This window comes from Cryptomeria japonica, chromosome 10 (assembly GCF_030272615.1).
Source record: "Cryptomeria japonica chromosome 10, Sugi_1.0, whole genome shotgun sequence".
Classification (NCBI taxonomy): Eukaryota; Viridiplantae; Streptophyta; class Pinopsida; order Cupressales; family Cupressaceae; genus Cryptomeria; species Cryptomeria japonica.
In genome coordinates this window covers 88,212,289-88,226,830 of record NC_081414.1, presented here as the reverse complement: position 1 = coordinate 88,226,830, position 14,542 = coordinate 88,212,289, and the positions used below count along the sequence as shown (strand labels likewise).

The 14,542-nt window shown below is 38.0% G+C and overlaps 1 protein-coding gene across 6 annotated transcripts in view; it reads right to left on the bottom strand.

Moving 5' to 3' along the window:
• Nucleotides 1-1,662: 1,662 nt before the first annotated feature.
• LOC131031520 (aspartate carbamoyltransferase, chloroplastic) overlaps nucleotides 1,663-14,542 on the bottom strand; it is a 33,577-nt gene continuing 20,697 nt past the window's right edge. For all 6 annotated transcript variants that reach the window (XM_057962645.2, XM_057962648.2, XM_057962642.2 and 3 more), the window contains 2 exons: nucleotides 2,325-2,561; nucleotides 1,663-2,143 (listed from right to left, as the gene is read on the bottom strand). In XM_057962645.2, the coding sequence (XP_057818628.2) occupies nucleotides 2,036-2,143; nucleotides 2,325-2,561 (345 nt within the window). In that variant the 3' untranslated portion in view covers nucleotides 1,663-2,035. The remainder of the gene's footprint in view (nucleotides 2,144-2,324; nucleotides 2,562-14,542) is intronic.

Here is a 14,542-nt window from a genome sequence, read left to right as displayed (position 1 = left end):
AGATTATACAAGTTCCAATGCTTGGTAGGGCTATGTATCAAATGCAGTTTATAAATCATTGCCACTATGTGTATTCATTAATGCTTTCCCCCTCTGCCTTCATTTTCTATACACAACAATGGTATTGTCATCCATAACTATCGTGTTCTTATCCCTCCTCTAGGAGCAATGTCTAAAATGCCTTTAATTTATTTCTATTGGGAAGTCAAGTAAGCTATCTTGAACAATTAGCACAAAGAGAGGTCATGCAGTGGTGGATAATAGGCAAGAGGAGAAGGTGCCATCGGTTGAACATATCTATGAGAGGTAAGGATTGAGATCATCAGATATTACATATAATTCAACAAACTCTTTTCTTTGGCTTTGTGAGCTCATTAAGTTTATCAATATCCTCCATTATGATGTTCATCTTCACTAATGGATCTCCCACATCAATGTAAGATCCCTCGTGTAGAAATCAATATTCTACTTTTTCTCTTTTACCATCTTGACTCTTCTCCATATTTAAGAGTTCTCTTTCCTAACCTGCCCTATGCCAATGCCACTTCTATTTGTGTCCTCATGCCATTGGAAACAATGTTGTTATCAACTTATTTTTCCTGAGGTAACCTTCCTTGCACAGATGAATCACAATTACTCTATGGTTTCTTTATATGTGGGAGGTTTAGGGAAAAAAATCTAGAACAACCAAAGCACATTTGTGCTCCAAAATGAAGTCACCATTCTTTGCCCTCTCCGTCTAAGTCCTCACATGTAGAAGCCAACTTCATCATGAAATAAAGACAGTAATGTCAAGGGAGCAAATTTAGGGAGATCAAGAAGCAAGCATTTTGCTACATACATGATGAACGTACAATCAATCTAAACCACTAATCAACCCAGTTGTGATCTAAAAAACAATTTATTGTAAAGGGAAGCAAAGTAGTCTTAAGAGATTAAGTAGTCTGCAAAAGAATGATGCCTATTCATGTGTATGCTCCACATTGATCTAGTTGCAAATATTGTTGATCGATGGCCTAGATCATAATCAATAATTTTTCTAATGCTTCTTTGGGAAGATCTCCTGGTAACAGCAGTGTCTGAATTTTTGTTTTTGTTGCACTCCATGATTTCAAAGTGTTTCAATAATAGGGAACCAAAATCATAGAGGGTAGGGTTGAACCTCTGCATCACTCTATTAAAAATGACAATGATATCTATGGGCATACTTGTTGTTGTCTTCTCCCAAGATCTGTAAGAGATGGACATGGCCTCCCTAAAGTATTCACAAAATATTTGGACATTAAAGAGGCTCTATAATGAAGCATACATTTATCTATCCTTATATGACTTATTATCTTCATACAATATGCGTGCAGTTCCATATTTCTTGTCAACCTAGGATAAGTTGTGATTTGGAATGTGAACGCTTATTTAACTATTTTTTATGCATTATTAGTATGAAGGGCAAAAACCTTTCTGATTGCTGAGTATAGAACAATCTCATTCTTCTTAGCCTTTAGCTATTTCAAGTAAGCCTGAAAGCTTGTAACTATGAAATCAAATTTCACAATTGTTTGTGAAAGTAAATGCTCTCAGCAACAATTCAACATACATAGGAGTCACAAAGGCAATCAGTGTTAAGGAAAAGGAAGAGCCTCTGCAAGAATTTACAACAATCAATGAATGAAGCACATTTCCATCCTATTCTATAAAATTGTTGAGCACTTGAGTAGGCTGTAGTACAGCTTTTGACAGTACTCAGCAAAATGGGAAAAGAATTATTTGACATATGCAGTTTGCACAACCAAATGACTTTCTCTCATTATTGGCAGCTTTACTTTGCATGCCAACTCTGTGCTCTTTATGAAAAACAATGTTACAAAATATCACGTCCCATTATCCTATACAAATAACGTGTAACAGAGACATTGTGAAATGTTGACTATGAATACGGAACCCCAAGCCAGTAATCCTTCCATCCCAAGCCAACCTGTAGATCATAAGCTGTAGTACGTAACATTCGTAAGGTTAGGTAAAAAATATTTGAATTATATCACCACCCAAGTAGCAAAAGCTTTAATAGAGCCATTCGAATATAAAGTCCATTCTTTGCTTGTCGAAAATATGCTGCTCTTGGATCAGAATCAACATCAGTAGTTATCTGCAGACAAAACACTGTTAGTATAATACAAAAAATCAAATAAGGATCATTTGTACAACATCTACCATGAATCATCAACTAGAGGTCATGAAATTGACAAGACGTCCTGGCCTTTCTGTATTTCTGACATAATCAATGCCTTTAAGGCTTTAAAGTGCTTTAGTATGAGAAAATTAGTCACCTCATCAAGCCTTGGAAGAGGATGCATGATGACAGCATGTTTCTGTAATGCATTCATTACATTCTTATCAATGATATACTTTCCGTGAGCCTCATTATACAAATCTATTCTCTCACCAAAACGTTCACGTTGAATCCTAGTCTGATAAACAACATCACACTTTGAAGCCACCTCCATCAAATCTCTAGATTCTTCCCAGTCAATTCCCTTTGCAGTGAGATAGTCCTTTATATCGTCCTGGAAATATTGCAACATGGAAAAATGTAAGTGGCAAAAATGCAGAAGAAAGGATGTAACTAAAATGTAACCGGGATACATAAAAGATGGTTTCTCCGTTCGTTCAAAAGGTTATAGTGCTAGTATCCTTTAATCTTTTTATTATTCTACTTGCATCACTTAACTATGAAACTAAGGACATGCAGGACTTCCAAACTAATTAGAATGGCATGTATAGTCATTGCCAAGCTCATATCTTAGAGTACCCCTTCTTGCAGGAAAAACCACATAATGATCATATAAACAATATCTAGCAATCTGAGCCAAGCTTGGAGTATGGAAAAGGAACTGGCCCTCATTAGCAGGAAGAATTCGGTTGGTCAAAACCACTTCTCAGGCCACACATAATATAGATCGTGTCTGCGTTAAAAAAAGCCATCAAAAGTAGCCAAAATTATTTAAACAGTTTAGAAATTCCTCTGTTGTGGAGCAGCTAAAATGAAGAATAATCACCTTCTTCATTAGGAGAAAGTCAGTAAGCAGAAAGAGCCTACAGGCAGCATACCAGGAAGTTCTTGACAATCAAAGCTCAAGTCATGGGATGACCTTCAAAAACTGTGTTATGTCCTCTTGAAGAAGAAAAATAAGCTGATGGCTCAACTGCCAATGATGCAGACTCAGAAATTGCATCTCCCTAATCTAGAGAGGATTTTTAAGGTAATTAAATCAATGTGCTGAATGTACTTACTGAGAGCACAAGAAGGCCTTCACTGCATTAATCTCGGATTAAGCATTACAGACAGCATTGTTGTTGTAGTCCCTGAAAGTAAGTCTACCAAATCTGCCTTTGCCTTCGGCAGAATTCATTGGTCCATCTCTCATTGCTTCATCTTTCACAAACTAGACAAGGGAGCCTCTGATAACACTTGTTGGAAACTAGGCCCAAAAAGATTGACAGAAAAGAGGTTTTATTCAGAAAGAGTTACGAGAGAGGGGGTGAGACCACAAGCCCTAACACACCACAAACCCAACTGGTGGGCTAATGAATACACTCCAATAGGAATAACTTTCTAAACCACTCAGTAACCTAATCTTGACACTTTCCCACATAATTACTTTATTATCTGATAACTAATTACTAACAGGTGTATTTCAAGAGATGCAGGCCCCTTATATTTATTTATTACTAAATTCTGTCTAACCTAACAATTTTGGATCAGAAACCCATCAAAGACAAGGTTATCTCTAATGTCAGATAATCTAGTTAAAAAGAAAAAGAAGATTTTTCAGAAAAGTCAAAATCTAGAAACTAAAAACCTTGTTCCTGAAGTCTCAAGAACTTGAACACAAGGATTGGAACGTGAGCCAAAGGTCCAAAAGGAAAAGCATGTAACTCATCATTGGAAAACAGTTCTGAAAGTGATCCCTGTAAATAATCTTATTTCAAAGATCCCAGAACCTATCACAAACTGTGAAGTGCCAATGGAGGACCGAACCAGACTGAATTTTGCTTTAGGCAGCCAAAAGGAACACAGGCCAAGCAAATGGACTGGGTGTATCTAGAGATCATGATGGTTCAGCAACGCTTACTTATAGGAAAGACTATGCCAAGAGCAGCAATAACCTAGCCAAATGTAGAGCCTTCTTAGCCAGACTGACAATTGCAATGGAGCAAAATTGGACTGAGTTCTATAGAGGGAGATTTGAAGATAACTATAGCATTTAACAACATATGCTACAGTTGGTGCTTGATTAGAAAAATAATGATTATTTCAGGACTTATTAAGGATTTCCCTAGGGCAAGGATTCAGTTTGTTCAGTGAAGTGGTAACAGACATGCCGACCACTAATACAGTTGTTTAGATTCAATGAGGAAGAATGAGCCAAACAACAAGAATTCAATCAAAATCATGATCTTATGAAATTGTAAAAAGAAGATCCTTTTTAAAACTCAATGATAATGAAATTGTAAAAAGAAGATCCTTTTTAAAACTCAATGATATTCAGTCCTATTAATGGTACCTTTTTTCCCCTTAAAAACTAACATCGAGCTCTTTTTGAGTCAACGAGAACCCCTACTTTCCAATTCTACCCTTTTGAAACATGTGTTTACACCAAAAGGTGATCTATGATTGATTTTCAAATCCATTTCCCTGTAGCTCCTCAAAACATTGGGCAAAATTACTTCACAGGTTATCCAGAAAAGCCTTGGCAAATGTCTTCCTGCAAAAACATTCATTCTAAAAAATATATTTTACCTAAAAAATAAAGTCCAATGTGGCTGCTCTTAGTAAGATCTTTTGGCACCACATGCAAGCAATGGCTTCGTGTGCACAATCCCATTACATGCAATAAAAGAAATTGTACACCCACTTGAAAATCATCGAAATGAGGGTCTGGCGACTCTGGCCACAGCTTGTGAATCTTATGTTATGATGGTAAAGCTAGCACAAAAGTTTTGTAGCCAAATGGAATGGAGGATGGATTACAAATAATCTGATGAAGTACAAAATTCAGAAGTGCTGGAGAGTTTTTTTTGGTGGCTTACTATTGCACAATTACTGCAAACAAAATAAATGATTATTCCAAGTGGTCACTTAAGTGTCTCCATAAACGAACAAATTTGTGTTTAAGTGATTCACAATGCAGTTTGTATCCAATACTGTGTACAAAGGAATGTCCCTGCAAGTCGACAATGCTGCAGAAATATGAGCAGTAGAGGGCTAAATTTGTTATGTAAACAAGAATAGGTGACAGAGAAAGGTGGTCAGCTATCTTGATTCTTAACTGTTGGAAAGCAGCATTTGCAGAGCAGGTCATCTTCTTTGTGCATTGCAGTGGATGATAGTCTACCTCTCTCCATTATTGCAGCTTCCTTTACTTTGTCTTCATAATTTTTATCACAATTTTTAAATTTCCATGCATTGAAACAAATAGTCTCGAAGTACTTGTGAAAGGTTATGGCAATAAATGGTTTCTCACTTGACAATTTCACGAAGGCAAAATACTAACAATAGAGTTTGAATCCAATACAGTGTGAAGAGAAGCAAGTAAAGAATGCTGTAGAAATATGAGCAGTGTGCATCTAAATGTGTTTTAAAACCAGAAAAGGTGATAAAGAAAAGATACTCGGCTATGGTAGCTGTTGGAAGGCAGTGTTTGAAAGGTAGGCGGTTACATCCCTCTTTCTTGTCTTAGAAAATGCTTTTTATGTTTTGTTTTAGCTAATCAATTACATTGCTTTTATTCTTCTATGAATGAAATTCTTATCAAATGGAAAATGATTGATGAAGTTATTTTGTTATCAGTATTTTATGAAATATGACAATACGGTTAAGATGTGGCTAACTGAAATTTCATGTGACCAAGTGTTTGCAGGAAACATAACACCCTCGGGAGGGAGGGAGAGTGTCATCAAGGAGAGGATAGCAGATTTTGGAAAAGAAAATTGCCATTGAGTTCCAAGTCCGGGAATATATATATATATATATATATATATATATATATATCCTTGTGAATAGATATATATACATATACACATATATATACATACGTATATATATAAATATAGATAAATTCATTGTTGCCCCTCTTGAGTGTTTGTTTATTATTATTTTATTATGGATTATATTCATATTCACACATGTACAAGATGGACGTACATGTATGAATATGAATATGTCCATTTTCTTTGGTATGCTTATGTTATGCGAGTATCGCATTGGTGGCAGTTTCAATTTTGGATGACCACCGACAAGCATGTCGGGGAAGGCCACCATCTTTGTGGCGTAAGTCTTCTTCTTGTAACGTTAGGGACGTTTCCTCCCTGGCATGATCGGTGTCAGTGTTTTCTTGGATTGTGCTTCTTTGGCAATAGCCACCCCATGAGTGGTATTTATGGTAGACTTTGGCCATATGCAGGGGTGGTTGTTTCATTTGGGAAAAAATTATCATGATGTTCGAAAGTGTTTTGTAATCATTATTTTTGCTAGCCGATCCTTGTTCTACAATTATGTGATGAAAGGCGACTAATCTAAGTCGCTTTGTTCCTATCAAGCTTGGAGCATTGTTTAAACCCCTATCCAGTTTCCAAGTGATTCTTGTTGAGCTCGGCTGGCATTATCAGTCTGTTCCGCCAATTCACAGGCATGAGATTACTCCTTTTTCCATCTCTGTAAAGAGTGTAATCAGAATCATGTTCTTTCGTTTATTTATAATAATCAAGAGTTGATTTCTTAGTATTTTGAAGTTTTATTGAACCGTTTGGTCAAGCGATTATGTATGAAAGAGTTCGATGAGCATACTGAACTGTTTCCTTTGTTGCATGTATTTTTGTTAAGTTCAAAATAGAATTGTGTGGATGCAAACCTATGCAGCGTACCCACTACATGGTATTGTTGATGGATGACCTGAATGTTCATTTTCTACGTATTCAAAGTATGAGAAATTCTGATAATGCTGAGATTGTAACAGTCCTGTTTTCATATGTCTGATCTTTTTCTTTCGGAAGTTATTCTCTTGGAATTATGGGGATCATGTGCAACCATTAAATCATATCTATGACTTTTAGCCAATGGAAGAAAGAAAGTCCGAAATATTGTTGGATAGCTCTGTTCTGCAATTTCGTTGTTCTATTATAATGTGAAGTTCGTTTGTGTATCTGTCTGAACTGGATCAAAGAAGTATGGTTAATTCCAGCACCCCATACTAAGTTAAAGGTTAAATTCCAGATCTTTAAGGTTGGTTTTTACCGATGTTTGCTTCTATAGTTTTTTTGTGACATCATTGGTCAGTTAGACCCAAAGAGATGTTGCAAGTACACAACTCTTCTTTTCATTATGCCGAGTAAGGGTGGTGGACAATGACTGCACACTATAGTGCTTGTTATGAAACCTTGGTCAAGGAGGTGCTGCAGTTAGCACGTGTCCATCAGTTCACAAGAGCCAGATACACCACTAGCCAAAGTGTCATGCAAGTTAGGGGGAACCTATAGTGTATGATTGGTTAGTCAGTGTAGATTCTAAACACCAAGCTCAAAGGCTTAATGGTATTTGTTCTATCTTTTATCTACTATCCTTGTGAAGGGTCGGGCCCTTCCAGTAGGAAGAGGTGCGGGGGACTTATGTCCATGGTTGGGCGGAAAAGCCCTTGATGATGGTCTCCCTCTCCCATGTTATACCTTTTGACAGGTGTTTTGTGACCACACCATCACGGAATAAAGTTTCCAAAGGACACTCTATCCTCTCTTGAGCGAAATCCCATGTATGCTAAGATTGTGAAAGATCATACAAGTGACTCCAAGGTTCCTACTGCGAACGTGCGACTTTATGTTGGATATGAGCTCATTTGGCTTGATGTATGTTGGTAATCCAAGGGGGACTTTGAGTGAAGCGAAACAATCTTTAAGGAGACTCAACAAATTTAGACTTCAAGGAAGTATAGTGAATGATTTGGCAATGACAAGTATTTTTTTTAAATGGTTTCTCAATGAAATATGCAGAAAGTAAATGAGTGAAGGGATTGAGAGGTCCTAATCTAATTTTAAGGAAATCAAAAGACAACAACTACTCAAGTGAAATTGAACACACTTTGTCTTGCCAACTTAGACAACTAAGCAAAGGAGGTACAATCTTCAAGGGTTGTGCTAAGGATTTTCACACCATCAAGAAGAACAATGTTCATTCAATGATCGAAGTTAAACATACACATAAAAGGGCTCGATCCGACCTTGCATTGCAAATAGAAATCATCTATTTGCAAAAGGTATGAGCAAATAATTTCACCATGAAATAATATCATCCATCTCATTCATCTAATTGCTTGAAAACAAATCTAAACTACTTGAGGAAGAGAAACCATGCAAACTTTAAAAACAACACAAGTAATCATCAAAATACAATAAATAACTCTTATTATCTTGATAGCTTATAGCAACAATTTCATACAAATTCTCCCTCTGTTTCAAATGAAGGGGTGAACCCCTTTTATAGGCCCCAAAAATGGAAATGGATGGCCAAGATTACATTGAAATCAAGGGCTAAGATCTCTCCATGCAAAACCGTAATTAGGGTTTGACCAAAAATGACCTAGGTGGCACCAAGTAGGCTTTTCAATAAATAAGGCATCATGGCCATTATGCATTAAATAACCCATCACTCCAAATAAGCCACCCACTATGCATTAAGTAGCCAACCACTCCATCATGCCTTTAATAGATCATCGCCCAAAATAGGGTGCCCACTATCTCTCTCCTTGATGGCAAACGCTATGAATCTAGTCATGATGATTTCGAGAGCTCACCTATAGAGACACTTGGCGCAATTTCGAGCTTATACTCCAAAATAGCTATGTCCTTTTTCACATTTGCAAAAAATCTTCTCCCATCTTGACATTGCCTCCTAAGTCGTGTGCATGATGCCTAAGAAGAGGGAGACATTCTCCAAATGATCCTCTAAGAAGGATTCCTACAGCCCGTTTCTCAAATTATCCATTGTCAGCTCCTCGTTAGTCGGCCTCTTTGCAAATAATGTCTCAACAATATTGAGGATTCCTTCCTGAATGTCCTTGACTGCTTTCCTCAATCGAGTTGACTCCTTATTTGACCTTTCGAAGAATTCTTTCCTGTAGTCATCATACAATACCATCAAGGGAAGTCATATGCTTCACTTTCTCTAATAACTTCACCATCTATCAATGCTTGTCTGGGGACTTCCATCAATGCTTCCAAGCGTGGAATAGTCATGTCCTGATAGATGTGTGTGTCTTCCCATGCTTGGTCCACATTCTCCAACTACCAAGGATAGCACGGACTCTTCCTTGTATCTAATCCAAGTCCTCCATGAACTTACATACTTCACTGAAAATGTTCTCCACCCATTTCTTAGAACCTTGGGCAATTTTTATCATCTCTTCAAGCTTATCAATTGATTCCTTTGGAAGATTTGTGGGAGGAACGAAAGTTTGGTCTTCCTTCCTGAATGGACGCATTAGGCATTGCACATACCCACATAGAGCTTTGTTCTCACTTTTCAATTTCTTATATTTCTCTTCCATCTCCTTCATCCATTCCTTTAGTGCCTGAGAAGAATCATCAAAACCCTCTATCACTTGTGCCCTAGTAGCACGTCCCATATCAACTGTTGTCATGTTATATTCTTTTGGAGTGATTTCACTTATGGCCTTGTCAACCCTTGGCACTACCACATGTAGAGTCCTAGACCCAAATTCATTCCTAGTGACCTTAGAGAATTTCTTTGCCATCTTCTTCTCCACTGGCTTGTTCATCCAACTTAGAAATTCTTCAATCTCAAGTGAAGGATCAATTTCTTCTTCTGGCTCCTTTCCCATTCTTTCCTTTAGCCAATCTAGAGCGGTTGAATGTTGATCATGAACTTCTAGCTGTTTTTGCTCTTGCGTTACTTCCTCAAGGAGCCCCAAATCTTCAATTGTTGTTACTCTGAAACAATCCTGGATATGTTGCTCTATATCTAGAGGAAGTTCTTGTTCTATATTTCTTTGCTGACCAGGCCTTCAAGAAGCATTGACACTGAGTATATCTTGTGCCTATGAAGTGTTTTGGCCCTCTTCCTGTGACTGGTTTCTCGTGTTGAATCCTGCTACTTCCTTTGTGAAGATGCCAATTTCTTGCACACTTGATGAGTTGCCACGCGACTATACCTCTTGTAATCTTTGTTTCTTCTGTTGTGGCTCTTCTCTTTGGACCTCTTGCCTTTTCTTTGGTTGTGAATCCCAGGCAATGCTATTCTCTTTTCCACGCTTTGCCCTTCCCTGTAGAATTGTCTCTTCTCTGGCTTGAACTTCTGATGATTCCTTAGTAGCCTCATCTTGTGATTCCAAATCTCCCATCAAATTATAAGTCAAGTGGGTGTTCTATGCTTTCAACTTCTTGATGTGACGCTCAACGCAAAGTCTTGTGAATCTTGTATCTGGCCGGCTTAGGTTGTCCAAATCAACTATTTCTAGCTTGAACCAATTAGGTGGTTGGATTGACTTGTCTTTTTCCTTCCCATAATCAAGGTGAACATTGTTCACATCCTCTTCTACTTGATCTGGCACTTGGATGATTTCGCATATCCTTATCATCTTGCGAAGCAACCTAGAAAACATTCTCTTCTTGACCTCATAATCATCCGCGGCGTTAGCCCAATAATCTTCCAATCGTATCTTATGCATGTGCCTCACACCAGCCACCATTCTTATCTTGTTGTATGGATCAAAATCTGATCTCGCAGTGTGGATTGTGAGGTGATAGAAATACAATTCCTTCGCTGACTTCTCCACTATTGCTAGCGATGGGCACAATTCATCATAATCTACCACGACGATGGGGAACTTGAGTCCACCTTTCTTCTTCTTCTTCATAATCTTGTCATAGGCTGTCAGTTGTCTTGTTACCTCAAGCAATACCATCTTATCCATTGGGTATCTTGGGAGCCTATAGGGATGGGAAGAGAATCCTTGGACGCGGATGTAGGTGAATCTTGGAAACTGGATGAACCATGCCCCATACTTCTTTATCAATTTCTTTGCTTCTTGTGATAGCCTCATGTAAACGCCTCCCAATAAGGACCGGATAATGTGCATAGTGAAGGCATCATTTGCTCTCTTGAAATTAGTGCTATGCAAGTGCAACTAAGGATAGCACTCGTGGACTTTGAGCTGTCTTGGACCACATCCCATGAGTCCTTTGCCTAACAATCAGCTGAATTTGGCCATTCTTGCCAGCATATAAACAATGTATGAGCTCATGTAGAAGAATTGGGAATGCATCAAATCCTTCAGTTGTTCGTCCAAGTTGTTACTGATCATCCTTGCCCAATCCACCATCTTTATTGCATCCATCACTTCCTCGATGAAGTAAAACATCCATGGCTTGAAGATGTATGCCTGCGAACATCCCATAACTCGACTCATCAGCAGCACAAGGTCACTATACTCCTGCTTGAAGTCCATGTTGGTAAGCTACTTAGGCATTTTGGAATGATAAGGTTTTGGCTTTTGTATCCATTTTGTTGATGATAACAACGCATCCATCCACTTCGGAGTCATAGACCATGGTCACCCTTACCTTTGTCTTGTACACCATGGATTGAAACATGGGGATTCCAAAAGCTTCAACAATTGCCTTAGCTGTGAGGTTTGCCAAGAGTCTGCCATCAGGAGTCACAATTGCTCTTCTCTCGAAATTGTAGTATTTTGCACATTCGATGATCAGCTCTGGGCACTAGATGGTAGGAGGGAAACTGGCTGCCGCCACAATTCCACTTCTACCTATCTTCTTGGCTACAGCTAACGAAGGATGTCCATCATGACCAAATATTCTTTTCCTAAATTCGTCCAACTTGAATTTCCCTAAATTGGTGTCATTGACTTCCTTCCATTTTGAAATGATATTCGACTCTGGGAGAAATCCTTTTTGTTCATTTTTATTAGTCTTCCCGGAAGTGCTCGCCGCCTTGCTTGATCCTACCATCTAACTTCCTGCAAAATAAAATGACTAAGATAAAATTCATGCTAAGTAAATTTTAAATCCATCATGGAAAGAATTCCATGTTGCATATTCCAAACTTGGAATAAATTTAAAACCTCCAAGGACAGAGCATTCCTTGATGAGAAAAGACCACTCTTCAACAACTTAGCACGCCTTGCTTCTGGCTTGTGCTCTCCAAAATGCGATGTGAAAATGAGAGTCTCATATCTTCTTTAAATTAGAAATTCACCCACCTTGTTGCCAAGTTGGCACTGAGATAATTTTAGTAATTGAATTAATACCTTCCAAAACACATTTCGTGTTTCCAATGTTGAGGGGAGCTGACTTGTCGTTTCGGTGGACCCCGCTCGTCATTCTTGGCTTCAAAAATAGATACTTCCATTATGCCTTGAGTCACGCCTCATTAATGAGGAATATTCCATTTCAAACTTGCTCTTCATGTTTCTTTCTATCTTAGGCGCATTCTAGATAGGAAGGAGGATTATGAGTGTTTGGCACCAATTCTATGTGATGGGAGATTCTTCTAGCTTGGGCACATTTGAGATGACCTGAAGGATTTTTCAAACACTTAGTAAATTTTTATCATTTCCATGATTTCATGTCAGGCACATTTGGAGCCTAGGGAAGGAGGAATTTCTTCCATACTTAGTAAAATTTGATCATTTTATAGACTCTTGGAGTTGGGCACATATTGGAGGTGAAGGAGGAATTTTGAATGCCTTTGTAAAATTTCAATCATTCCATGACCTCATGAAAGCTTGGGGGCACTTGAGATATCAAGGAGGATTTTCTCAATACTTACCCATTTTTCATTGTTTTCGAGTCTCCATGCATGCCTTGGTCCATTCTAGGCCTAGAGGAGGATTTTTGCACACAAGGAGAAATCCTCCTTGCCTTGGAATTTGTGCCCAAGGAGGCATCCTTGGCACACTTGAGGCCTAGAGGAGGATTTTTGGATAAAAGGACAATTCCTCCTCTTCATGTGATTTGCGCCCAAGGATAGATTCCTGGCGCTCTTGAGGGGTGGAGGAGGAATTTTGATCGAAGGACAAATCCTCTTCTTCTTGGGAATTGCGCCTAGGGATAGATTTTTGTCATGCTTAGTCCTCAAAGGAAGATTTCTAGACTTAGTCAAAATTCGATCATTTACTTGCTTCATTCACTTTCCGGATTTGGAACTGGATGCTTTGGATCTTTCTACAGACAGTGCTTCACCTATTGCCAAGGATAGACCTTCTAAAAATAGACTTACTTAAAATAGTAAGTTCTTCCAAACGCAAAATTAGGGCAAATGGGGACACAATGAAACTTACTAAAAATAGACATTGATAAACATGGTAAGTTTGTTCAAACTCAAAATTAGGCCAATCTGGACCACAATGAAACTTACTAAAAATAGTAAGTTCATGAAAAACGCCCAAATTTCACCGGAGGTTCCTTGAAAGATTTTCTCTTCTATACTTAGCCCATATTTCACTATGCTCAAGCTTGCTGACTTTGTTTCTAAGTTTGTAGGACAGAAACCCTAAAATAGCCAAAATTCATGAAAACTCATCCAAACACTAGGGGATTTGAGGAAATTGTTGCCGGACTACCCAAAAACTCACAACCAAAAGACCAAGTGGACAAAAATGTAGGGGGTCCCCATTTGGATGGGGTGATGTGCGATTAGGTCACAACAATACCGAGTTATGCACCTATTTTCAACAAGAAGTTTGTTACTTTGTAATCTCTTAACCCTTCTCTCTCTTTTCAAAAGAAATAAAATAATATTGAATTGATAGTTAATTTCTCCTTCTGCTAAAATGGTTACTTAGCTGGTAGTTAGTTAGTTAGTAACTATTTCATTTTAAGCTGAACTTGGTCGTTAAAGCAATTCTTTTCAATAGAAATGTTTTCAAGTTGTTGCTTTTTACCGTTAAAGAATTTTGGTTGTTACATAGGCAATCTACTTTATGTGTCATGGTAAATGATAGTCTACCTTTCAACCATTGCAATTTCTCTTTCTTCTTGATCTTAGATTATTTCATAACTTCCAGGCATTGGAACAAATGGATTTGAGTACTTGTGAAAGCTTGCATCAAAGAACAGTTTCTCACTTGAATATATTAGGAAGTAAGACAAAACAACTAACAATGGATAACATGGAAAGCAATAAGGTGGGGTGCTATTGATGGAATGATTCCTTGGCAAAATCTATGATTTTTAACTTTGTTGGCTCCTCTAATGTCTGAAACTGCAACTACTATCATGCTATTCAAGGATTCTATGTGGCCTAAGAGATGTCAAGGATTTTGACCATTTTGTTCTAAACAAGATTATGGAAGCTTGTGATCCTACCGATGTTAGCAGGAATGCTGTCCTTGACGATGGTACTTCACATATTAGCAAGTATCGTCTGTGTGTTGTCTTGTTTACCTTCGGGATTGTGCAATCCATAGGTTGGGTCCAATTCCAGCATGCAAATATGGTATTTAAACTCAGATTTAAC